Raw genomic sequence first — 25,436 nt, forward strand, 5'->3', positions numbered from 1 at the left:
GGATGGAGCTAAAGACTGTCATACAAAGTGAAGTTAGAAAGAAAAAAAAATGTATATTAATGCATACATGTGGAATATAGAAAAATGGTATAGATGATCTTATTTGCAAAGCAGGGCTTCCCACATGAATCAGTGGGAAAGAATCCGCCTGCTAACATAGAAGACACCAGTTCAATCCTTGGGTTTGGAAGATCCCTGGGAGGAGAAAATGGCAACCCACTCCAGCATTCTGGCCTGAAAAATTCCATGGACAGAGGAGCTTGGTGGGCTCTAGTCCATGGGGTTGCAAAGAGTCGGACACGACAGAGCAACCAAGCATACACACACGCCATTTACAAAGCAGAAGTAGAGACACAGACATAGAGAACAAATGTATGGATATCAAGGGGGCACTGGGGAGGAATTGGGAGGTTAGAATTGACATATATATATATATATTACTGATACTATGCAAAAATAGATAACTAATGAAAACCTACTGTATAGCACAGGGAACTCTACAGAATGCTCTGTGATGCCCTAAATGGGAAGGAAATCCAAAAACGAGGGAATATACGTATAGCTGATTTCACTTTGCTGTACAGCAGACACAAACACAACATTGTTAAGCAACTATACTCCAATAAAAATTAATTTTTTAAAAAGTGGAAGCAACTCAAGTGTCCATTGACACATCAGTGGATAAACAAAATGTGGTATATGCATACATACAATGGAAGAATGTTATTCAGCTTTAAAAAGGGAGGAAATCAAAATTTCCTCATGCAACAAACGACATTTCCTCATTTCCACATGCAACAACATAGATGAACTTTGAAGACATTATGCTAAGTGAAATAAGCCAGTCACAAAACAATGAATATTGTATACTCCACTTATATGAGGTCTGTGCTGTAACCAAACTCATGAAGATAGAAAGCAGAATGGTGATTGCCAGGGGCTGAGGATAAGGAGACTGAGGAGTAGTGTTTAATGGGTACAGAGTTTCAGCTGAGGAGTTAGTAGTTAATGGGTATGGAGTTTCAGCTGAAGATGAACGTTTTGGAGATGGATAGTGGCAATGGGAGCCCAACCATGTGAATATACTTAAGGCCACAAAACTACACTTAAAAAAGGCTAAAATGGTAAATATATGTTATGTACTTCTTACAATAAAAACATATCCCACCGTCCTATGAGATAATGTTCAAAATCTTTAGTTTGGCAAAGGAGATCTATCACAACTCCAACTACTCTGCAATTTCTCTTCATGTTCTACCATTTCCCCTTAACACTCCTTGAGAAAAGGGAACTTTTATTCACTCTTGCATCCTAGCACCCAGTACCTGACAAAGTGTAGGTAGATATTAGGACTGACCGGGTAAAGGCTTCAGCCTCACTAAATGTTTTGTTATGCCCCTAGAAATCATCCACACACTTTCACACCTCTGCATCTTCACACTTGAGTTACTCTTGGTGGAATAGCTATCCCCTCTTCTCCACTTAGCAAACACCTACATATCCTTTAGGGCCCATGAACATCACCTGTCCTGTCAGATCTTCCTGAGAGAACCATTTTCACCTCTGTGCTCTCATGGCATTTTACAGAAAAGTCCAACTTCTACTTAACACATACACTCATTTATTTACCTTTTTTTCTTGACCACTATGGGAACTCCTGAGACATGTCTTTTTCTATCTGCTCTAGCACACAACTTGACACATAGTAAAAGCATCCCTAAATGCTGCCTGAATAAGTGAGCAAATGACCAGCTGATTTCACTTTCCAAGCTTTCTTGACTGGCCTCTACCTGTGGATTTCAGTCCCTGCCAGTTTCCTGAAAGCTACAAGGAATTCAGACCGAATTCATTCTGGCTGCCAAGTGGGTCCAGGAAGGGACGGTCAAGCACTGGCCAATCCTAGGGTGGAAGGAAGTCAGAACTCCATACCCCTGTGTCCACCTCTTCCAGAACCAGCAGGGATGGGGGAAGTGGCCGGGGCAGGGGTGGGGTGGGAGGCGTTGCTTTGTCTCCTTTAAAGACCCAAGGAACATTTAGAAGTTCACTTACAAACATAACATTACAAGTGCAAAGGACCTCAGAGATAACAGAGATAATCCATTCACCTCATTTTACAGATGAGGAAACTAAGGTTCAAATGAGTAAAGAGGCTGACTGGGGAGCCCACGGTAAATTAAAGTAAAGGCAGAGTCCTAACTACAACGCAGGTGTCCTGCGTCTCTATGACACCAGGCTGCTTTCAGCAATAGAAGCTCCAGACTGGGGTTCATGGGATCCCAGGTCAAGATCCACTTTTACCACTGACTGGCTGGGGGAGCTGCAGCCGACCTAAAATCTTGGATTTCAGTTTCCTCTCCTGTAAAACAGAGTGGAAAACAGCCTCTCGGGACTGCGGTGAAAAGCAAACGACATAGTGAACATGGAAACAATTATTTATTAGTAACAGAACGCAGAGCGGAGCGAGGTAGTGTGGAGGAAACTAGGGGTGTTCAGAGAAGGGTGTTGGAGTCGCCTCATCTATATGAGCCTTAGTTTCTTCATCTGCAAATGCAGAACTTGCCCTGGCGGGAGGCTGCAACCTTCCAGCCTTACCCTCCGGGCTGGGCCTGTCCCGGGGGCGCCAGCGCGGAGGGCTGGACCCTGGGGGAAAGGAACAAGGTGTTCGCGGCGGGGATCGAGTTACCGTCTTGTAACAGGGCCGTCTTCTCTGCCGCCCGCAGACTCTCCAGCCAGCCGGTCACCGCCATCTTCCCTCCAACAAGCCGCGTGCCTGGCCACTGCCATGGCAACCGTTCCGCCTAGGGTCACTTCCGGATGACCCGGAAGATGTTCTGGGTATTGGCCTGTTCACACCCACGAACCCCGCGCCCTCCGTCTGCTCTCATTGGCTGCTCTGGTAAGTAGTTTATTCCTGTCCACCCCCAGTGACCCGTTGGGTCCGGAGTTGACCCTATTCTGTACCGAATCTGGGGAGTGGGGAGGAATCCTTAGGACAGGATTCTGACAGTCCAGCTCTCCCCTAGCCCCACCCCGGGAGTCCCTGGCGCGCGGCAGCTGCGGTACGCCGCGGGTGCCTCACACCTGCCAGCGTCTTCTCCATCCCCAGCTGTGAGGCCAAGACTCCCCAGTCCCGGAAGGCTCCCCACACCTGCTGCAGTTGTATGTCTCCCTGCAGCTGCGGGCCTGCGCGTCCCGGTGCCGAGAGGTCCAAGACCAGCGCAGGTGCAGGGTGTTCCCTACCCCGGCTCCCTAAACTCCACCAGCCACCCCCACCCTCCCCGTTTTCCTCTGCGGGCCTGTGATGGGGTTAGAGAAAGATATACAGGTTCCCCCTCGCCCCCACCACCAATCCCCACTCCTTTTGGAAGCCCGAGTCCTTCCTAAAGATGGAGCCCATTCCTAGCCTGGTATCCCGTTTTCGTAAAGCCTTTTGGAAGTGGGATGCAGCAGGAGCAGATACTGCACAGTTAATCTTCAAAGCAGCCTCCTGAGGAATGATACCCTTTGAAAGTGAAAGTGTTAGTCGCTGAGTCCTGACTCCTTGCGACCCCATGGACTGTAGCCCATCAGGCTTTTCTGTCCATGGAATTCTCAGGGCAAGAAGTGGATAGCCATTCCCTTCTCCTGGGGATCTTCCGGACCCGAGGATCAAACTCCTGTCTCCCGCATTGCAGGCAGATTCTTTACCATCTGAGCCACCAGGGAAGCCCGTGATGTCATTTGTTCCCTGGATATTTCCACTCTTCTTATTTTCCCCAGTTTTCTGAAAGACTGGTGATTGTCACTTCAGTAGTGTCTGACTCTTTGTGGCCCTATGGACTGTAGCCCACCAGGCTCCTTTGTCCATGTGTAGAGCTAGGCTAAGCCAAGTTTAGTCGGGTTTTGTGAGACTCCTGGGAACTTGGCTACTGTCCCCACAGTGTTGTCAGTAGAGACCCCACCTTCATAGAGGGGTTGGGGAGCCCCAAGTCTGGGTTGCACATGACAGCTGCCCTGATCAACCCTCCAACAGAAAGGCTAGAGTCCAGCCATACCTCAATGGACCCCAGGGGCATCTTGAAGGCATTTCCCAAGCGGAAGAAAATTCACACCAATCCCTCATCAAAAACTCTTGCAAAGATTTCTAAGAGGGAAGACAGAGAAGCAGAAGGTGAGTGGACCCACCCTCAGGACCCTCATGTGCTTGAGCCTCAGGCTTCTTACATCTTTCATGCCTAGAATCAGATATTACAGCTGACTCTGCCCACCCAGAGCCTGCAAGTTTGTTTGTACCTCCCTTGTCCTAAACTTGGTCCCCAGTCTTTGGCAGGTGACTTGCTGTTTCATCTTCTACCACATGCTGAGGCCTCCATAAATCAGAAAATACTCCCTGATCCCTAAGGAAATGACCGATAGGATCCTTTCCTCCAGGAAGCTACCTGCTGGTGAGGGGAGGGGAACCTTCTCAGGTCCCCAGAGTTATGCTATTTTGTAGCCAAAGTGACAAATAGATGGCAAAAACTTACATGGTAGGCTGGGTTGGGAGAGGGGAATCTATTAGACCGTGAGGCCTGTAGTAGCAAAGCATGTACCTTGTGCCTGATACATGATAAGTGTCTATTAATATGTGTTGAAAGAATAAATGATCAAATGAAGTGATTTATAGGCTCCCTGCGATGTGCCAGACACAGTTCTAGGTTATATCAGGGAACAGGACGTATCAGAATCTTTGCCTGTTACATCAGGTGATGGCCTGTGAGGAAATTAACTGTATACTTGTGGTGGAATCCCCAGAAGGCAGGGTGGAGGAAAATGACTGGGGGAAGGGGACTGTGAAGGGTTCATTTGGATCATGTCTGAGAGTATGACAGCAGGTGTCTGGATGCCCCCTCCACAGAGTGGCTGAGCTCCGTGCGGGTGCACGTTGTGCCCACCGGCATTGGGAGAGCCCGGGCAGAACTCTTTGAGAAGCAGATTGTCCAGCATGGTGGCCAGATATGCCCCGCCCAGGCCCCAGGGGTCACTCACATTGTGGTGGATGAAGGCATGGACTGTGAGCGAGCCCTCCGCCTCCTTAGACTGCCCCAGCTGCCCCCAGGTGCTCAGCTGGTGAAGTCAGCCTGGCTGAGCTTGTGTCTGCAGGAGAGAAGGCTGGTGGACACAGCAGGATTCGGCATCTTCACCCCCAAGAGGTGGGCTGGTCCTAGTCTTTCCTCAAATGTTTTCTTGAGCTATTAAACTCTCATTATCTTAATTAGACACCTTGAAAACAAAGATTTCATAGTCGAGAAGGATCGGGAACAGATATGGGGTGAGACTTGGGTGTCTTAACCTGCCATCACCATCCTGCAGGTACCTGGATCAAGCACAGCTCAGCAAGGCAGACCAAGTCTCTTTTACGCCTCCTGGAGCCGGTGAGGCTCAGCCCAGGACAGCCCTGTCTCCTTCCCGACCTCCCACCAGACCTGTGTCTCCTTCCTGGAGGGCAGAGGAGGTTGCAAGCATCCAAGCCCAGGTCAGGAGCCTCCCAGCCCCCACAGCTTCCTTCTCCTGGGAACTAGATCACAGAAACAGGGAGAGCCTTGGGTTCAGAAAGTCCCAGGCCCCTGAGAGAGGAAGGCTGTCTTTATTGAGAAGTCTTTTAATTCTTCCCAGCATTCATCACTCCTGTATTTGCCTTTCTACCACATTTCACTGGGGATCCCAGGGCTGGGCACTAGGGGAAGCCAGGTGGAATATGGCCCCACACTTAAGGAGATCCAGGTCTGTTGCAGAAAATCCAGCATCATACTTGGGTCTGACTAGGAAACTTAGCCCCCACCTCAAAGGAGCCGTCATCATGGAGGGCATGAACTTACTGTCTCTTCTCCTTCCCTATCTCAAGACCAGCTCTGATGGTGAAACCAGTGATGGGGAAGAGACCCAGGTTAGCACTGCTGATCTGGAAGCCCTGATCAGTGGCCGCTACCCCACCCCCTTTGAGGGAGATGGTGAGCCTAGCCCAGCCCCCAAGGGCCTGGATAAGTGGGTCTGTGCACAGCCTTCAAGCCAGAAGGCGATCAACCACAACCCCCATATCACAGAGAAGCTGGAAGTACTGGCCAAAGCCTACAGTGTTCAGGGAGACAAGTGGAGGGCCCTGGGTTATGCCAAGGCCATCAATGCCCTGAAGAGCTTCCACAAGCCTGTCACCTCCTACCAGGTACCTGGGGGCCAGGGGAGGACATGTGGGGGGCTGGGTGGGGGTCTTCTGTAGTGGGGTTCAGGTGGAGAGCTTAACACTTTCTGATGTCTGGGACTTGCACAAAAGAAAGAAACAGGGAGATTAATGAAAGCAGCCTGGCAAAAATCTGGATAATTATAAAAGCTGGGTGTTGAGTCCTTGGGGTCCAGTATACTGCTACTGCTAAGTCACCTCAGTCGTGTCCGACTCTGTGTGACCCCATAGACGGCAGCGTACCAGGCTCCGCCGTCCCTGGGATTCTCCAGGCAAGAACACTGGAGTGGGTTGCCATTTCCTTCTCCAGTGCATGAAAGGGAAAAGCGAAAGTGAAGTTGCTCAGCCGTATCTGACTCTTAGCGACCCCATGGACTGCAGCCTACCAGACTCCTCCATCCATGGGATTTTCCAGTCAAGAGTACTGGAGTGGGGTGCCATTGCCTTCTCCGGGGGTCCAGTATACTCTTTTACTTATGAGTTTTTCCATAATAAAAAAGTTGCTTAAAAGTTTAGTCTCTGAAGATCAACAGGCCAGAGTTTGAATTCTGGTTCCCATTATTCACTAACTGCCTGACTTTAAACCAGTTATTCAAATCCTCTGAGCATCAGTCTCCTCATGAGTAAAAAGGTACTAAGAATAGTAACAAACACAGTGTTCCCATGAGGACTCAAAGAGATGACCCCTGTAGTTGCTGCTGCTGCTGCTGCTGCTGCTGCTGCTAAGTCGCTTCAGTCGTGTCCGACTCTGTGTGACCCCGTAGACGGCAGCCCACCGGGCTCCCCCGTCCCTGGGATTCTCCAGGCAAGAACACTGGAGTGGGTTGCCATTTCCTTCTCCAATGCATGCAAGTGAAAAGTGAAAGTGAAGTCACTCAGTCATATCTGACTCTGAGCGACCCCATGGACTGCAGCCTACCAGGCTCCTCCGTCCATGGGATTTTCCAGGCAAGAGTACTGGAGTGGGCTGCCACGGCCTTCTCTGGGCCCCTGTAGTGCAGGACCCGATACAGGGTAAAGCCTCACATTGGCTCCCCTGCTGTGGTGGTAATGCTGCCTAGTGTCATCATTGCTGCCCTTCCTCTGCTGCCTGTGCTGAGCTCTATCCCTCTGGGAACCAGCAGACAAGTTACCCAGCCCACTCCATCCAGACTTCTCATCTTCAGCTGTGCCCAAGCTTTACACAGCTATCAGTTGCCAACCAACCAGACTGGCTTTTACTCAAGACATCTGCTAAAGGAGTCAGTTTCCCCACTGCTGACTCTGCTCCTCCCATCTTCTCACCTTTCCTTCCTTCTCACCTTTCCTTCCTGCCTCTGCCTCCTCTTCCTCTAGGAGGCCTTTGGCATCCCTGGGATTGGAAAGCGGATGGCTGAGAAGATTGTCGAGATCCTGGAGAGTGGGCATCTGCGGAAGCTGGACCACATCAGCGAAAGTGTGCCTGTCTTAGAGGTCTTCTCCAACATCTGGGGAGCTGGAACCAAGACTGCCCAGATGTGGTACCATCAGGTCACACCCTGTCCTAGCCCCTACTTCAGTTTTACTGTATGTTAGAGCTCCTGTCCCACAGTTCTCTCGCCCTGTGCTTTGATGAGAATGAACCCAGACTAGAGAGGGATCACTTCTCAAAGGGACCAGGGCCCATGCAGATCCCTCTCTTGGCTCTCAGAACTACCCTGTTTAGTATCCTTGAGGCTTAGTCTGTGGTGTAGGCAGAGACAAGAAGTATATTTCTCTGTCCCCCAGACAAACAAGGGCCTTCCTGAGCAGGCCAGACCTAGGGGCCAAGAATCCAGAACAGTGGTTCCCAAACCCAGCCATGCCCAGAATCACCCCCAGACTGATGAGATGATGAATGAGTGTTTAGGACTGGGGCAGGGCTGGATTGAGGTGTGTCTTCCATGCCCCCTGCCTTTCCCAAGTCCCACTGGTTACAGACCCTGGGCTTGCTCCTGCCTCATGCTTTCCTTGGAGTCTAGGGATGATGAAAACCTTATGTGTCTGCTTATTCACTGTCTCTTCGTTGGTTCTGGATCCTCATAGCCTTCCCATCTGGCTTCTTTTTTTCAGGGTTTCCGGAGCTTAGAAGACATCCGAAACCAGGCCTGTCTGACTGCCCAGCAGGCCATTGGCCTGAAGCATTATGATGACTTCCTAGACCGCATGCCCAGGGAGGAGGCTGCAGCGATTGAGCAGACAGTAAGCAGGTGTCCCAGAGCAGTGAGGAGAGCCGTTGCTATAGGATCAGAGCCTGGCTCAAAGCCAGGAACTCCTGATCCTTAATGGGGGGAGCCCAGCAGGCAGAGGAAGCTGCGGGCCACCAGAGATTGGAACTAGTGGGCAAAGAGCAAGTTGGCTTAGGTAGAGAAGGGCTGCAGCACTAGCTCTCTGGAGTAGGGGTCTCAGCATCAGGCAGAGTTAGCCCTGGCTTAGGTGCTAGGATGGTGTTAGGACTGGGTTAATGTCAGGGCTTGATCAGAGCTGGACTGTGGTCAGAACTACTTGAAGATATTGGGATTTGAACTGGGCTAGGGTAGGGTGGATCAGGGCAGAGGTTCTTAACATTTTTTGACTCACAAACTTCTTTGAGAACCTAATGAAAACCATGGACTCTTTTCTGTCCACAATCTGTAAAAATGCACAAAGTTGTGTATCTCTTTTCGGAAGTACATACCTTCTGCAGCCCTCCGAAGGGTGGTTCAAGGTTTGGGTTAGAATTGGTGTAAAAGCACAGTGCCAGTAGGATTAGGCTTGGGGTTAGAGGAAAGCTAGATCCAGAGTCAAGTTAAGGTTAGACCTGAATTAGAAGTAGAGTTTTCTTAGTGTTGGATGCTTTTAGTTAAAATTTATGATTGTTCTAGAAATAAGGTTTGGCCAAGATTAGGGTTTGGTTTAGAGTTGGGTTAGGGGTTAAATTCATGTAAAACCTAGATTAGAGGGAGACTAGGGTACATTTAGGGTGAGATGTATCATTTGTTCAGCTGGCATTAAGGTTAGGAGCTGGTTTGCTCACTATGGCCTATGATTCTGATATGGCAGGACTCCCTCGAGACTGGCCGAGCTTAGTTGAAATCACCCTCCAGCTCTTCTCCCAGTCACATGACTATGAGGCTGGTGTGGGATGGACAGGCAAGCCCCTTTGTCCACCCATCACTGGGCCTTAGTACCAGTGATGACCTGTCACTCAACCATGGTAATCTGGGCACAGAGAATGCCCCAGTGAGCCTCCAGCCCCAACCCACTGGAACAGAAGTGGCTCCCCATTGGACTAGAAGTGCCCACTCTCCCCATTTAAGGTCTCCAGCTTTAGGAGGTTTTGATGGGATTATTCATCCTAGGCCTCCTCCCACCCTCTCAAGAAGGGAGTTAAGGGGATTAGCAAAGCCTGCCTGTCAAGAGAATTGAGGTATCCAGGGTCCCAGAAATCTCAGTGTTCTGGGGTGGAGACTGGGAAGCTATACGCATATGAAAGGCCTCAGTGTTTCCGGGGTGGAGACTAATGGCCTTAACCTCCCTCAGTGCCCCCTACTCAGTGTAACACGATCCCTCTGTCTCAGCTCCCTCCACACTGAGCCCCATTCCTCCAAGTAAGGATGTGGCCATTAGCTCAGATTTCCCTCCCTCTTTGCTCTCTCCTTTCCTTCCCTACACTTGCAATTATTATTTTTTTTTATATAAATTTATTTATTTTAGTTGGGGGCTAATTACTTTACAATATTGTAATAGTTTTTGCCATACATTGACATGAATCAGCCATGGGTTTACATGTGTTCCCCTTCCTGGACCCCCCACCCACCTCCCTCCCCATCCCATCCCTCTGGGTCATCCCATTGCCCCGGCCCTGAGCCCTTGTCTCATGCATCGAACATGGACCTACACTTGCAATTATATCTCTGGGCTCTGTCTCCCCAGAGGCCTGGGCCAGGGGCACCCTGCCAACCACCTGTCAGGCTTCAAGCCCCAACTCACACACTCTGCATTTAGCTCTGAATCCAAAGATACCTGGGGCTGCTGAGACCTGGCTGAGGGCTCCTTGGCACCTGGCCCTCTGTACTCAGTGGAGCTTCACACACCTGGGTGTATGGGTTGGGGCAGACCCTGGAGAAGGTATGTCTGTCTGCTCTTGAAGAGCTCTAGAGGGAAAGAGCCACACCTTCCCTCAGAATCTGAGCACGGTCTTCTCATCTCTTTCCCCAGGCCACACCCAGTGGTGTGAGCACGTTTTCTTCTCTTCTGTCCCAGCAAAGCTAGAGAACTGCTCCCCAGGGTGGATGGAACTCCTCTTCTATTCCTTGAGGCTCTCTCCCTCAGGCTGGACCATGCATCCAGGGATTGGCTTGGAACCCAAGGGGTGTGTGGGCTCCTGGGACAGGGAAGGCCCACAGCCCTCACCCTCCTCACTGTCCTCTCCCAGGTCCGGGAAGCAGCTCAGGCCTTCAACCCCGGGCTGCTGTGCGTGGCATGTGGTTCATACCGACGGGGAAAGGCAACCTGTGGTGATGTGGACGTGCTGCTCACCCACCCGGATGGCCGCTCTCACCAGGGCATCTTCAGCCGCCTCTTGGACAGCCTCCGGCAGCAAGGTATAAGCCCCACCCCTGGGTGAGCAGGTGGGCAGGGGCAGGGTGGCCCCCAGGCAGGAGAGCCTCAAAGTTCCCATTTCTAGGCAGGAAACAGGGGAGGCTGCTCCATGAGAACCCCACCTCTCCCCTGGGGCCAGAGCCACTGCAGGGAAGAGATGAATCAGCTCCTCACACCTCCCAGAGGTGCTGCAGGTCGAGGGTTCATCTGATCTTTCCGTGCCCCCAGTGGCGGGGGGACGAGTTACTATGCATATTCTATAGAAAAGGACACAGCCCTGAAGAAAGCCTGAAAATAAATGGACAAGCTGGGGACAGAGGACCCACGGATAATCAGGAGAGGGCTGGGAGGTCAGACGGCCCTGGGCTGCCCAGCCCAGGGCCTGGCTTCCTGCCCTCCCAGCATCCCTCCTGTGTTGGGCCAGGGTTCCTGACGGATGACCTGGTGAGCCACGAGGAGAACGGCCAGCAGCAGAAGTACCTGGGTGTGTGCCAGCTCCCGGGGCTAGGGCGGCGGCACCGACGACTGGACATCATCGTCGTTCCCTACAGCGAGTTCGCCTGTGCCCTGCTCTACTTCACTGGCTCTGCCCACTTCAACCGCTCCATGCGGGCTCTGGCCAAGACCAAGGGCATGAGCTTGTCAGAGCATGCCCTCAGCACAGCTGTGGTCCGCAATGCCCAAGGCCTCAAGGTGGGCTCTGGCCAAGTGCTGCCCACCCCCACTGAGAAGGATGTCTTCAGGTTCTTAGGCCTGCCCTACCGAGAACCCGCTGAGCGAGACTGGTGACCCGGCTGCCCCTCCTGGCCATTCAGCCAGCCTCAGCGTGCTGAACCTCACTGCGTCAACCACTGGCTCCTCTGGCCTTGATGGGAAGGACCAGCCTGGCTCCCAGGGCTGCCTGGCCCTCTTTGCAGCAGAGTCAGGTGTTACCCTGTCTGCCTCACCATTGCCCCTGAAGAGTTGTGCACATTTTAGGCAGGAATGGGTACCTGGCTTTGGGCCAGCTTCCTGCTTTGGAGGCCCAGGCATCTCCACTTCTCTACCCCAAGGAGGGTCTAGCTACTAGGGGTGGGATGGGGGCTGCAGGGGAGAGGCACATTGCTGTGGCCCAGCATCACCCAAGACACTTCAGAGCAAACGAGCAGCTCCAGAGATGCTTCCTCCACCCACCTCCCTTGCAGTGCAGCTGGCAGTGTGGGGAGGGGGCACCCCAGGATCGACGAGGACAGAATTTGAAGGCCCAGGGGCCCAATGAAGTGCACTTGACATTCAGCCTGCCTGATGTGTCTGTGAGCTGCTGCAGCCTCTGCCTGCCTTTCTCCCGGGCAGGGGCAGAAATCGGAGGTGAATGGGAACCCAGGCAAGTTAACAGTTCTCCAAATGGGCCAGGCCTGAGTCGGCTCCTGAACAACTCAGAAAGGAGTAGGGGTGGGCATTAAGAGGGAGGATTCGTGGAGCTGGGAATTAGGACTGCCTGTCTACCCATCAGCATGTCCTGTGGGCCTTGTCCTAGAACAGGCAATACCTAAGGATATGAACAGATGTAACAAGGCTCATTGAAAGTGAAAGTGAAAAGTTTCAAATGTTAACAAGGCTCATTAGGAACAACTAAATGGTGACCTGTGTGCCATTGACAGGGATGAGACAGGGAAGGCTGTGCTGCCTGGAGGAGCCAAGGGGCAACTTGGCAGGAAATAGCCTATTTGAGAAGGGTAAACTGTTCTCTTTGGGGACAACTAAGGAACCTGCTTTAGAGAGGATGCTGTGTGCCGGGTGAGAGTCAGAAGGCCAGGCTGGTAGAGGACTGAAAGTCGAGCTGAGGGGCTTAGTTTGAGCAGCTGAGAGAGGCCAGCTAGTGTTATCAGGGTGGTTTTGGAGGCTGGAGCTTACATGTCAGGAAAGATTTGGTGAGGGGAGCAGTAGGGTGGGAAGGTTTGGCATACCAAGTGTAAAACCGGGCTCAGAGGCAGGAGAAGGTGGCTGCAAGGAGCCTGGGCCGCAGAGTTGGGATCCACCAGAGTGTGCTGGCTGAGCGGCAGGGAGGAGGCGGGCCCCAAGTCCTGCATCTGTCTATAATTACAAACTCCTAGAGCTGGCCTTTATTGGCCTGGTTTCAGTCAGGGAATCCCAGCAAGCTTAGAATGGGCCCAACTCTCACTCAGAGCCCTGAAGTCCCAGCCACGGGGCCTTGCCTGTATGGGTCATGTCAGGGAAGGAATTAAAAGCCATGGTGGCTGGGGGGCCCCTTTCACAGCTCGGTACCAACCAGAGAAGCCACATCAGAGGACTAGAAGCCTTCGTAAGGGCGGCTTTCCCAGTGACTCAGTGGTAAAGAATTCTCCTGCCAATGCAGGAGAAGCAAGTTCCATCCCTGGTTTGGGAATATTCCCTGGAGGAGGAAATGACAATCCACTCCAGTATTCTTGCCTATAAAATCCATGGAGGAGCTTGGAGGACTGCAGTCCCTGGGGTCGCAGAGTCAGACACCAGTGAGCACACGAAGCACAAGCGTTCGTAGCAGGTGAGCCTCTCCTTGGAGCTTCTACTCCAGGGAGGTGTAGCTGCCTGAGGCCTGGAATGGACAAGAAGAGCTGGGATTCTCTGGACCCCCCAGGTGTCAGGGTTGCTTTTGGCCCATTAGGAGCTCTGCTAGTCTACTCTGGACTGGGGCCTCCGTGCCTGCCACTATCCTTAGCAAGGGGTGGAGCTGGCACAAGCCCAAAGCCTGGGGTGTCTGCATCCAAATGTGGATGCTGCTACTTCCCACTTGAGTGCCCCAGCCTACTCAGCAGCCTCTCCAGCCCTGGAGGAGCAGGGCCTCCAGGACAAGGAGAAGAAGGAACCAGTGGGTCCCAGGATAACTTGGCCAGCTAAACCCTCTCTACACACAGAAAGTCTTCAGAGCCACAGGGAGGGATGGTGCTGGTTTCTGGGTCTGGAACCAGGGGCCTGGCCCCTCTGCCTGCCATCTCTTAGAGGAAGGAAGGGGAGATTCTCCCCCACCCCCAACCTCCCTGAGATTCAGAATTCTGGAGACCACCTTCAAACCATGCAGATTCCTGGTCCCACATCCTGGCAAGGGCAACAGGAAATCATGGGTTAAAAAGAAGAGTGCCCATCCCTTCCAGAGAGACCCACCCTCAGGGTGGTGCCCTCTGGGCTGCTCAGGGACACTGGAGCCCGGGAGAAGATCTAATGGAGGGACTCTGGTCCTGAGAAAGGCTGCCCAGTTAGGCAGAGGGGGAAGTTCTCTGAGTCCAAACTAAAAAAAGGGTGTGACCAGCCACTTGAGAGCCTGAAGTGGATTCCTGGGCAGACATTCAACCCAGTCCCCCATCCTGCTGGAAGGGAGACTGGATTGTAGAGCCCTGGTGGAAACTGCAATACTGTCTTACAACTGACCCCCCCAAAACTACCACCCACTCACCACCTGGTCCTAAGGAGGAGGAAGGGCCCCACAGGCCTGCTTCCTGCCTCCAGCTCAGCTCATCGTTGCTCTGTCCCTGAGCTTCAGTGGTCTCTGGCCAGACCACAGGTGTGGTAGGCAGGGTAACAGTCTCCCAAAGTTGTCCACAGCCTATTCTCTGGAACCTGTGAATATATTACTCTACTTGGTAAGAAAGGGATGTTGCAGATTTAATTAAGGTTAAGAATTTTGAAATGAGGAGATTAGCCAGTGGGCCCAATCTAATCATGAGTCCTTACAAGTGGAGAACTTTCCTGGCTAAGATCAGAGAGCTGTGATGAAGGAAGGAAGATCAGAGAGATGTGATGCTTCTGCTTTTAAAGATACATGGGGCTACCAGCCATGGAATGTGGGCAGCCTCTAGAAACCAGAAGAGGCAAGGAAACAGATCCTACTCTAGAGCCTCCATAACAGAACGCAGCCCTGCCAACACCTGTTTTATCCTAGGGAGACCTGTGTCAGACTGCTAAACAATAGAACTGTTTAGTAATAACTTGGTGGTGTTTTAAGCCACCAAGTGTGTGGAAATTTGTTACTGCAGTGATAGAGGACTAATACACAGAGTGTGTCTTGTTCTCTCCCTGTACAAAGTGAGTGAAGGGATGGTGGGTATGAGCAGGCCCTGCTGTGAGGTGGAGGAGGTCCCGGGAAGCGCAGTAGGGTGTGGGGAAGGGGAGGGGCCTCCCCCCATGCCTGAAGTAGGGGAAAGGCAGATGGTAGGCAAAGCTGGGGGCCCAGTCCTCATGGACGGGCTGCCCTGTGCTCAGTCTGAGGCTCCCAGTTTCCCTCTGACACTTTGAGCTCAAGGCACAATCCTCTCTGAGCTACTTGGCCCCAACCCTGCCAACCTAGGAGCCTCATCTTTTCCTGACTTCCTTATAGCTCAGTTGGTAAAGAATCCACCTGCAATGCAGGAGACCCAGGTTCGATTCCTTGGTTGGGAAGATCCCCAGGAGAAGGAAATGACAACCCACTCCAGTATTCTTGCCTGGGAAATCCCATGGAAATCCCATGGACAGAGGAGCCTGGGGGGCTACTGTCCATGGGGTTGCAAGAGTAGGACACGACTTAGCGACTAAAGCGCCACCATCTTTTCCCAAGGCCTGGGTTGATAACATTGCCACTGAAAGGGGAACAAGACCAGGGCAAACTCTCCTCCTGGGTTCTGGCTGCTCCTGATGAAGCAGGTGTGGGCACAGGGCCAGGGTCTCCCAGGCCTGGAGTGGATGTGGCAAGGAGGGCAGGCCCAGCTATGTCCTGTCCTCCAGGAGTCAAGGACTGGGAATGGGAAACCCAGGCCCTTGGTCCTGCTTCACCACAGGGGAGTTATGAGTTCCTGTCCCTTTGAACAGAATGGGATGCCTCTTGCCCAGAAGAGGGACGACAGCTTGGAGAAGACATTGGCCTCACTCCCTCTCCACTCCCCCAACAGGAGAGCCCCTTTCCAGGCCCTCCACACCACCCAGAGATCAACCTCACATGGGAGCTACAGCTGTTGGGGCACCTGCTGCCCCAGGCCTAGGAGGGGCTCAGCCTCCAGACCTTTAGCCCTCTGTCAGCTCTGCCCTTCAGTCCAGACACCAGCCAGATAGTTTTCCAGAACACCTGAGCAGCCCTGCTTCTGAGCTCTGGGACAGGGGGACCCTCAGGCCTGAAGTCCCCAAACTGGCCTGAGACTCTGAGCCAGGCCTCGCCCCTATCGTCTGAACCACGGGCTCTGCAAGCCTTGGTCCTCTACACTGGGGGTAAGTGCAGAAGCTGAGCCCCAGTGAAAGACTAGAGGGAACACCCTGAAAGAAATCCCAAAGGTGAGGAGAGTACCCAGTGGTGGAGGGACTGTGGGCAGGGCTCTGAGAATGCCATGGCAGGGGCAGTACAGGCACCAGGCAATGGGCCACTGTACGGTGCTTGAGTGGCCATGGAACCTCTGTCTGACCCTTCACTCTGCTGGCCCAGGGGGCCTGGTGCTGATGGAGTGGGCGCACGGCCCCAGACATCGTGTTCCTCCAGCAGTAAGACACCCTGAACCCTACCACCCTCACCAGGTTCTGTCTGGTTCCCTCAGCAATGCTGCCGCTGTGCCCGTGTCTGACTGTGGGGCCATTTGCCTGTGCGCCTGAAGTACATCGCTGGGCCCATGTTTGGGTGCTGCAGGCTCATGACTCTACATTTGCATACGTGTGTCGACAAGCCAGGTGTGTGTCGGTGTGTCCACAAATCTTGACCTTGGTGTGCATGCCCCAGGGTCATCAAGGGCTCTGGCTCCAGCCTGGGGCTGTATCGGGGGTCCCCAGAGTCCCTGTGGTGCTGGGCAGGGACTGCAGAAGGTGGTGGAGGCCTGATGGGCTCTGGACTCTGAGTCCTCGTGTCCTGGAGGCGGCCGCAGGGCGGGCCGCCTGCGTCAGCCTTGAGCGGCCATCAATAGCGCGCGGTTAATTAATTTGATGGGAACAGCAGGGACTGCAGTTTGCATTTAGTGAAGTTCCAGGAACTTCCAACCTCATCTTCATAATTGGCCTCATAAATTGTAAGAAAGAGAGAGATCAGCAAAGCGGGAGGGAGGAGGGGCTGCCCGTCCGTCCTTATTTAATTTTATTGCTGAAATTCATCTTTTTAGCCTCCTCCGGAATCGGCTCTCCCTGCCGGATTTGCCTAATCATGATAAATTAATATTCATTTCCCCGCCTCTTACCCAGCTCCCGCGCTTGGATAGAGTTGGGGAGGGTCTCCTTCCAGCCCCTCCACCAGGCCTTGGTAGGAGCCTGGGAGAAGAGGGGTTCTGTTACTACAGGGTGTGGAGGGCGGAGGGAATGTGGGGTGATTGATTGGGGCTCCCAGAGGAGAGACTCCTGAGACCTCAGACCCATCTTTGGGCAGGAATAGCCCAGAGGGTCTGGGATGCTGGGATCAACTACCCCTGCCCAGCGGGGTCTGGGTGGGAGGGGCAGGAAGAGGCCACGAAGGCATTTTGGAGACCCAGAGGCTGAGACTGGGAGTGGTTAGGATGGATATGGGAGATGGATTCGGAAGGTCGGCACCAGGTGAGAGGTGGGGGGAAGGGACCTGGTCTTTGCCCCTCTTCTCCATCAACTAGGTGTAGGCTACCTTGCCCTGTGCAGACTCCAGGGGGTACCCACAGACACCCATAGTCTCTGGCCAACAGAAGTGGCCACTTCCCCACAGCCCAGCCCAGCCAGGTGGCTGGGCCTCTTACGCTGGGCACCTTGGCTCTGCTGCGTGTATGTGTTAGTTGCTCAGCCGTGTCTGAATCTTTGTGACCCCATGGTCTGTAGCCCACCAGGCTCCTCTGTCCATGGAATTCTCCAGGCAAGAATACTGGAGTGTGGGTAGCCATTCCCTTCTCCAGGGGATCTCCCCAACCCAGGGATCGAACCCAGGTCTCCCATTGTGTGGCTGTACTGCTTTTCCTGTAAGGCTCTTTCGAAGGCCTGCATGGGTGTTCCTGAAGGGTTAGGTAAATCCTGAGCAGTAGGGCCGCTGCAGTCCAAAGGGTCAGATGCTCTGTCTTCTTGCCTCATAATCAGTATGTGAGATATGGGAGGGATTTAGATTTTATCCACCACCTTACCCCATTTTACAGATGAGGAAACTAGACCGGAAATGGGAGGTGACTGACCCAAGGTCTCACAGAAGTTGGGGCAGGGGGCTGTTTCTATCCCATCTTGGAAGATGGGTGTGGTGGGTAGGATTCTCTGTAAAACCCCAGTGACTTTTGCCCTTGTGCAATGTCCTCCCTTTTGAGTGTGGGTAGAGGCTTCAACTCTGAGGAGGTGCTACTCCTGCAGTTATGTTACCTCATATGGCAAATGGAAGACTATCTGGGTGGGTCTGGTCTAATAATGTGAACCCTTTAAAAGGAGTTTTATTCAGCTATTATCAGAAGAGGCAGAGAGATTCAAAGCATGAAGGCTCAGCATGCCTCTGCTGGCTCTGAAGATAGAAGGGGACTTGTACAAGGACCAGGGAGCAGCCCTCAGCTGATACACAGCAAGGAAATGGGGACCTTAGTCCTACAACCCTAAGGAGCCAAATTCTGTCAACAAAGAGAACGAGTGTGGAAGCTGATCTTTCCCAGAGCTTCCACATAAGAGCCCAGACTGGTTAACACCTTGATTTAGGTCTTGCAGAACCCTAATCAGAGAATTCAGCTGAGCCTGCCTGGACTTCTGGTCTACAGGATTCTGAAATAATGGGTCTTGTTTTTAGGGGCCAAGTTTGTGATTTGTCATCACTTTTGTTGTGCAGCAATAGAAACCTAATATGCAGGGCTTAGGGGAAGGGTATCTTAGGAGGGTCCTACAATGAGGGAGGGAGATGAAGTTGGGAGATGTCTGAGGCTCTATCCTAATGCTACTTCCCTCCCCCGCCCCCGAATTCCGACATAGCAACAATTGACTGAAGCTGCCCCCTAGTTCCAAAGTTCTCATAACTCCCTGTTGTTTCACCTGGGACCAAACCCTCATAAGCATTTAAATTTGTCCTTCCAGGTGGAGTCTGGATCCCTGCATAATGAGGAGTAGCAAGTTCACCTCACAGGAATGGGTCCTCCTGTGAGGACAGGAGGAGGACAGGAGGAGCCTTTATGGAACTGGTTCAGGCAGAGGCTTCTAGGATATGGGTAGGGGCCGGCTGATAATTTATTTCACTTTCAAACCAGAGTTCCCCTTCCCCCCAAACCAGAGTTTTCAAAAATTATCTATTCATGTGTCCTAGGTGGGTGCTGGCCAAAGATGTTTTTGATTCCCACTGGAAGATCCCAGCATCAGTGGATTTTGAGGAAGACCAATTGACATTTTGAGAGTTATAGAAAGAGTCTCCAGTGAGGAGCCCTAGATTAGCTGCACCATACTTCTGGGGTTATTCCAGCAGCATTTATTGATTGACTCTGAGTCTGGCCAGTCCACCCTTAACCCAGCCCTGCTCATGGACTATATCATGTAACCTTCCCAATAGCCCTATTGGTACTTGTATTATCTCCATTTGGCAGATGAGGAAAGAGAGGCCCAGAGAGATTCATTCATTTGTGCCAAGTCACACAGCATTGAGAACAGCTGGGTTTCATCTCAGATCTCTGTGACCCAGGAAGCCCAGCTGGTTTTCCTGGCTCTCACTCTGGAAAAAGTTCTAGCTCAGATCTAACTGGACTGTCTGCTAACTTCTCTCCCTCCTTCTCCCACATACCCAAGGAGAGAGTCCTGAGCTTTTCAGAGTCGGTGGAGGTTCCCGATGCTGATATTGAAGGACATAGTCCCTGGCTCTGAGAACTGGAGTTTTTGACTTTTTAAAAGATGTCTATTTATTTGGCTGTGTTGGGTCTTAGTTGCCGCACGCAGAATCTTTAGTTTGTGGGATCTTTTATTAATAATTGCAGCATGAGGAATCCTTAGTTGCAGCATACAAATTCTTAGTTGCAGCATGTGGAATCTAGTTCTCTGACCAACGATTGAACCCGGGCCCCCTGCACTGGGAACATGGAGTCCAAGCCACTTGACTACTATGAAAGCCCTGAGAATTGGAGTTTTGAATCAGCAAATGCCCACTTGTCCTGAGATGGGACCCCTCCCCTGCAACATCCCACCTCCTTTAGGGAATTAGTAGTATGGAGGCACTGACTCTCAAACTCCAGCCCTGCTAGAGGTGAGGGTCCTGGCTCTATAGCTCACATCTATCCCTACATGCCCAGCCTATCCCCTGCACCCCCCACACACCAGACCCCTCCCTCAGAGCTCCACACATTGGTGACTTATTCCCACATGACTCTAGGCAGGGCTTGACAGGGGCCCAGCCTGGCTTGAGAATCTCCTTCTCTCAGCTCTAGGTATCCTCTGTGGAATTCTCTCTCTTCACCATGACCGTGGGCTCTGCTCTCCTGGAGAACTTTGGGGCCACTGTGGCAAGGGCCTCCCTACCTGCCAGGCCAGACATCCCACTGGAAAGTATCACCCCCTGGCCTGCCCCTCTTCCTTCCAAGCTGCCTAATGGGGAGAAAGCCCAGGACCCTTAGGCTCTGGCTCCATGAGAGTGGGACCCAGAGGTCACGCCCTCTACTGTTCCACTCTATGCCAGGGAACAGTCCCGGACTCCCACCTCAGGGGCCAAGGACTGCAGGCCCCACCTCAGAGCTTCTGCGAACTAAGGTCCCCCGACTTTGAAGGCCTCCCCCACGCTCCCCCACCGAAGTACCTTTGGAAGTTGCAGGGCCAAGTAGAGGAGGGCTCCAGAGAAATGCCCTGAAGGAGCCCCACCTGTTGCCCTGTGAGGTATAGACTCGGACTCCAGATGCCCCTCCAGAGCCTGGCTCCACAGCAAGAGAAACGCTCTCTCCGCTCCAAGCTTCAAGTTCTATCCTGCTGGTGGCCCTCACGCCCTCCACTCCTCTGGATCTGACAAACAGGCCTCTCTGGGATCTGGAACGGCAGCGGTTGCTCCGAAGCAGAGGATGGCGGGATAGAGGAGTGCTCCAGGAGGCCTCCTAGTGGGCGGGGGCATCACCGCGAACGGGTATCTGGCCGGGGGCGGGGTTTGGACAGGGTGGGGCCGGCGCCGCCGCCAGGTATGTTGGGCTGAGGACGGAGCGGGTCTAGAGGCCGACAGGCGCGCTTCCCGGAAGGCGCCAGCAGAGGGCGCGCGAGGACCGGTCAAGAGGCCCGGCGCGTGCGAAGGCGTGGGACGGGGGTGTGGTAGACAAGGCGGCTGGTGCCCCGGAGGAACTGCCCAGGGACTTCTCTCCGACTCCCCCGGGTGGGAGCTGGGGCTGGAAGTGTCCAGACTGCGCGACCCTTCGCTCCTCAGGAAGAGGTGGCCGATGGGGATGTGGCCTAGGGCGCCCCTCCATGGGTGGGTAGACTTTCTCCATTACCGAGCAAAGGAGTAAGGTCTGTAGATTCAGGACTGGTGACCTTGATGCTGAATCTGGTGGGACCCCCTTCCTCAGACACCTCAGGTCGAAATTCTGTGCCTCAGTTTCCCCCTGCGTGAGTTCTGTCCTTGCTCCCGAAAGCTCTAAACTGGGGCACCAGGTGGGGTGACCCAATGAAAGGGAATTAGTATGCCCCAGTTCCCGCCCCCACCCCACCCCATTTATTACCCTGACCTCGCCAGCCTTGAACCTAGAGCTTGGGGGAAGTAGAAAAAGATGGGAGAGGAGAAGAGTGAGTGATGGAAGAAGTGACACTGTAAGAGCAGATGGAAGGGGAGAATGGAAGAGGAAGGGGAGGAGGAAGGGAAAGAGGAGGGAGTGGGTGCGTGGGTGGGTACGAAGAGGGGCTTAGCCCACTTAGCGGAAGCTCTTCAGAGACGGGGGCTAACTGCACCTGCTCTCGGCTGTGGTGAGGCCTGAGCTCTCCGCTGTATCCCCGGAACCATTGCTCTGCCGGTTGCCCCCCTCCAGCCTCCATGATTTATAGCTGGGCCAGGCCCGGCGACCTTGGATGGATAACTAATGACGGGTCAATAACGCTACAGAAAAAGTGAACTGGTAAGGGAGGAGGAAGGAGGCCCATTAGCCGGCCCATCTCTTTCCTCCCGGCATCTTCTCTCTAAATCCCTGGGCCTCTCATTCAGTTAGTGCCTTGCATATAGGAAGGTGGGTTGTGGGAGGCAGAGCCTGAGTCTCAGTATCTTCATCATCTGGCTCCTATTGAGAGGAGACCAGAACATCCTTCTTCCAGTCTGCCAATTCCCCTCCCCCTGTTCAAGGTCACCTGGGTCATCCTCTGGATCCCCAGCCCATTTTTAGCACCACAGGAAACCAGAGTTGGGAGGAAGGAAGCAGCTCTCTGAATACCTGGCCCTTAATTATCTATCTGTCAGCATCGAGGTGCTGGCCTAAGGGCTTTTTCACCTTATAGTCCCATTTTGTGGATGAAGAGTTAAAGCTCAGAGAGAGGAGCAGTCAGCCAAGGGAGGAGCTGAAACTTGAATTCAGATCCTCTGGCTCCAAATCACAGCCCTTCCCTGCCCATCATCCCAGGGTCCTAGGCTCACCATTAACTCCTGCCCAGCTCAGTCTGCAAAGAAGACATCCAATGAGGGAGCCCTGGGACAAGGGCACTCTTTCCCCAAAGTAGACATAGGGTGACAGAACAACCCTGGATGAGATACAGGGAAGTGGTAATGGGGTAGGGGCCCCATATTAGGGCTTGCTTGTAACCTCCACTCATGGTGGGGGACCAGATGCCCAGTGCACATATGTGGACTTGTGTGTGCTCATTCACACATGCATTCACTTATTCTTGCAATCAACAGGTACTGAGTGGCAATCATTTTCCATGCCCTGGGGATATGGGAGCAACACTGGGGATCTTATATTCCAGCAAGGGTGTATAAAAGCATGTTTTAGGAGGCGCACCTATGGCATGTGGCAGTGTGTAGACTCACTGCAGAGTAGAAACAAGCATGGGCAAAGGCATATGCAAGGCACTAATTCCCACCCCAGGGAGGGAGACACTACCCGTCATCTCAACCCCTGACTCCACATCCAGACTCTCATATACTCCCTGATCCCCCAAACTCACTGCTGTCTTCCCCCAACCTGCTCCTTCTGTCTTACTCAATCAACCTGAGAGATCCCTAGCTCCAAGACTGGCTATATAATTTTCAGGGCCCAAAGCCAAATGGAACTTCAGGCTCCTTATAAAATTATAAAGAATTTCAAGACAGAGCATTAAACCAAGCACACAGGGCTCTTCTATATGCACGGCCCCATGGGCTGGCCCATGTCACACACCTAGGAAGATGGGCTTGCCTGGTACCTCTCATTCCCTTACTTCCCCACTCCTTGACGTTCTAGTCCTCTCCTTTTTTATGTCAGCAATTAGCTCAAGCCTCCTGGGTCTCTCGGGTGGTACTGTCATAGCCTCTTCCCTGCTCCAGCCTCTTTATAACCCCAGCCTTACTGGGAAGTTTCATTTCTACCACACTCACTCAGTGCTATTTGCCTGGACTATTGGGCAGGCAAACACTGGGCCCCAAACAATCCCTACACTTTCTAGTTTCCATGCTTTTTCCCCCAAATTCAATTCCTTTGGAAAATTTATTCTTCCTTTATTCACTTCTTCTGGGAAGACGTTCTGATTTTCCTGGAGGAAATCTCACATTTGGAAATTTCACATCACAAACGATGTTCTTGGGTCAAAACACAAATCATCTTCTGCCTTTGCTCACAGCCATTTGTCTGCCATGCCTAGTAGACTTAAAATTCTAGAAGCCAAGGATGGTGTCATATTTGTCATTGTAACTCCACAGCACCTTGCTGACGCTAGCGTGGTAGGGGCTCAGTTAACATTTGTTGATGCAGCTGTGGGCATCTTTGGCACATGGGTATGTTTGGAGTTCTTGAATTGTGTCCATAGTGTAAGGGTTTATGTCAACGCATGAGCGTTTCTGCTTCTGTGTATGCATCTTTTCGTATCTATCCATGTGGAGGCATGTTAGCTGCATATGTGTGCACAGACGTAAGTGGTTTCTGTCATCGTGTGCATGAATTACCAGTACACGGGTCTGCATGGCTGTGTGTACATGGATTTGTGTTGGTGGGTGCACCTGGCTCTGGGTGGCAGACGTCTGCCCATGCACAGCACGAAGGTTTGTGTCTGTGCTCCCATGACATGGGGGGCTGTGCCTGGACAGGAGCTGCAGGTGTACGGTGCAAGGACGCAGGCCGCTGGGGCGTGTGCAGACCATGTGTGTGCACAGCTGCGTGTCCTGGCCGTGGGGCAGGCCGCCGGACGCTCCGTGCACCGCTTGCTTCCGCGGAGTGAGCCGCTTTGTTCCTCCGCCGCGGGCAGCCTCGCGGGCTGCCTCGCGGGCTCCCGGGCCGGGCGGCCTGGGCCTGGGCTTCTCGGCCCGTCGTGATTGGCGGCCCAGCGGGCCGCTCGACCCCCTCCCGGGCGGGCGGAGCCGCATCAGCTCCCGGCTCCCGTTACCGGCGAAGGCGGGTAGGGGTGGGGGGTGGGGGGGGTGAGGGGGTGGGGGGGCGCCAGGCCATCCATCTTCTGTTATTACAGCGTAATGGGGCTGCTCCGGCGCCCGCCCATTTGTCATCGGCCTCGTTCGCTGATAACGGGCATTTGTCATCACTTTCCTCTGCGCCAATGTCATCAGCGCCGCTGACAGGCAGGAATGGGGGGGGCGGGTGGGAGGAGGTGGGTCGCGAACAGGAGCACAGGCGCGCACACGTGCACGTGGGCCTGCTGGACACACGTTCCTGCACATACACACAGGTACACCGAACCTGGGGAGACACATGTCCCTGTGTGTGGATCGAGACTCCCTGGAGACGGATACACAGGCAGACACACACTCAGAACAGCCTCATCTGTCAAGCAGATACTCCCAGCTGGAGATCCTCTTCCCCACTTGAGGAGACGAGTTGGGGGGAGGGGCTGGTGTTCGTGGTTAATGGCAGCTCGAGCGCAGGTGGCCCTCTGCCAGCTCCTTGCGTACACACGTGTGAAAGGAGCCACCAACATTTATCGAGCCCTCACAGGCTCTACAGGCTTACGTGTGACTGTGCGTCCCAGTGGCAGAGTGTGGAGCACAGGGAGAGCCAAATGGTCTTCCAGGCCTCTCAGACACGGGAACTTGAGCAAGTCAGCAGGGCTGAATGGTGAGGTCATGGGGTGGTAAGGGTGGTGAGTGGTGGGGTGATGAGTAGTGATCCCCACCATGCCTGCCTCCCAACCCTCCAGAGACAGTGTAGTCTAGGAATCTCCCTTCCACTCCTGACCCCCTCAGGCTCTGAGCCTAGGATGATCTGAAGCAAGAGGGACTCAGGAAAGACTTCAGAAAGAACTTTCTGCCTGGAAAGAGTATGAAGCAATTTGGGGTAGGGATGGCACTAGTAGCCAAGAGGGGAACTTGGAAGAAAGAGAAGATCCCTTGCCGGTGGAGTGTCCTGAGCCCTTTGGGCTGAGCGAGGTATCAGCCCCCTGGGGCATGCGTGACATGTCTTCCTGATGTTGCTTTCCAGCACATTAACTTCAGATGGCAAAGGGGACTCCAGTAGCCCTTGTTAGGGAGGAAGATACCCCCCAGACCCACCCCGCTCAATCTCTCTGTTTATGGCTATCTGGCACTTATTAGATGCTCAATAAATAACTGTTGAATGAATCAATGATTGATGACAGGGTGTGTGGAGGAGGGAGGGGGTGGGTCTTCCTAGTCCCC

General features: G+C 53.1%; 2 protein-coding genes across 9 annotated transcripts in view; one reads left to right on the plus strand and one right to left on the minus strand.

Annotated features, from left to right (window-relative positions):
• DPCD (deleted in primary ciliary dyskinesia homolog (mouse)) overlaps nt 1-20,900 on the minus strand; it is a 40,492-nt gene extending 19,592 nt beyond the window's left edge. For 3 of the 4 annotated variants that reach the window (XM_081546920.1, XM_081546914.1, XM_081546904.1), the window contains exon 1: nt 2,684-2,759. In XM_081546920.1, the coding sequence (XP_081403046.1) occupies nt 2,684-2,747 (64 nt within the window). In that variant the 5' untranslated portion in view covers nt 2,748-2,759. Of the gene's footprint in view, nt 1-2,683; nt 2,760-20,450 lie in introns of those variants that run through there. The other variant, XM_081546930.1, reaches the window with a different exon arrangement.
• On the plus strand, nt 2,720-12,052 carry POLL (DNA polymerase lambda). Of its 5 annotated transcripts, none has more exons than XM_081546748.1 (9): nt 2,822-2,896; nt 4,013-4,150; nt 4,877-5,171; nt 5,332-5,494; nt 5,864-6,181; nt 7,532-7,705; nt 8,267-8,395; nt 10,611-10,779; nt 11,202-12,052. In XM_081546748.1, the coding sequence occupies exons 1-9, from the start codon at nt 2,827-2,829 to the stop codon at nt 11,564-11,566; spliced, it is 1,821 nt and encodes a 606-aa protein (XP_081402874.1). In that variant the 5' UTR covers nt 2,822-2,826; the 3' UTR covers nt 11,567-12,052. The 5 variants fall into 5 exon arrangements, with proteins under 5 accessions (XP_081402889.1, XP_081402904.1, XP_081402874.1 ...); XM_081546770.1 differs by having other exon boundaries at nt 5,864-5,905; XM_081546754.1 differs by lacking the exon at nt 2,822-2,896 and adding an exon at nt 2,960-3,222.
• Nucleotides 20,901-25,436: the final 4,536 nt, after the last annotated feature.

This window comes from Giraffa tippelskirchi, chromosome 2 (assembly GCF_054371585.1).
Source record: "Giraffa tippelskirchi isolate mGirTip1 chromosome 2, T2T-mGirTip1v1.2.pri, whole genome shotgun sequence".
Classification (NCBI taxonomy): domain Eukaryota; kingdom Metazoa; phylum Chordata; class Mammalia; order Artiodactyla; family Giraffidae; genus Giraffa; species Giraffa tippelskirchi.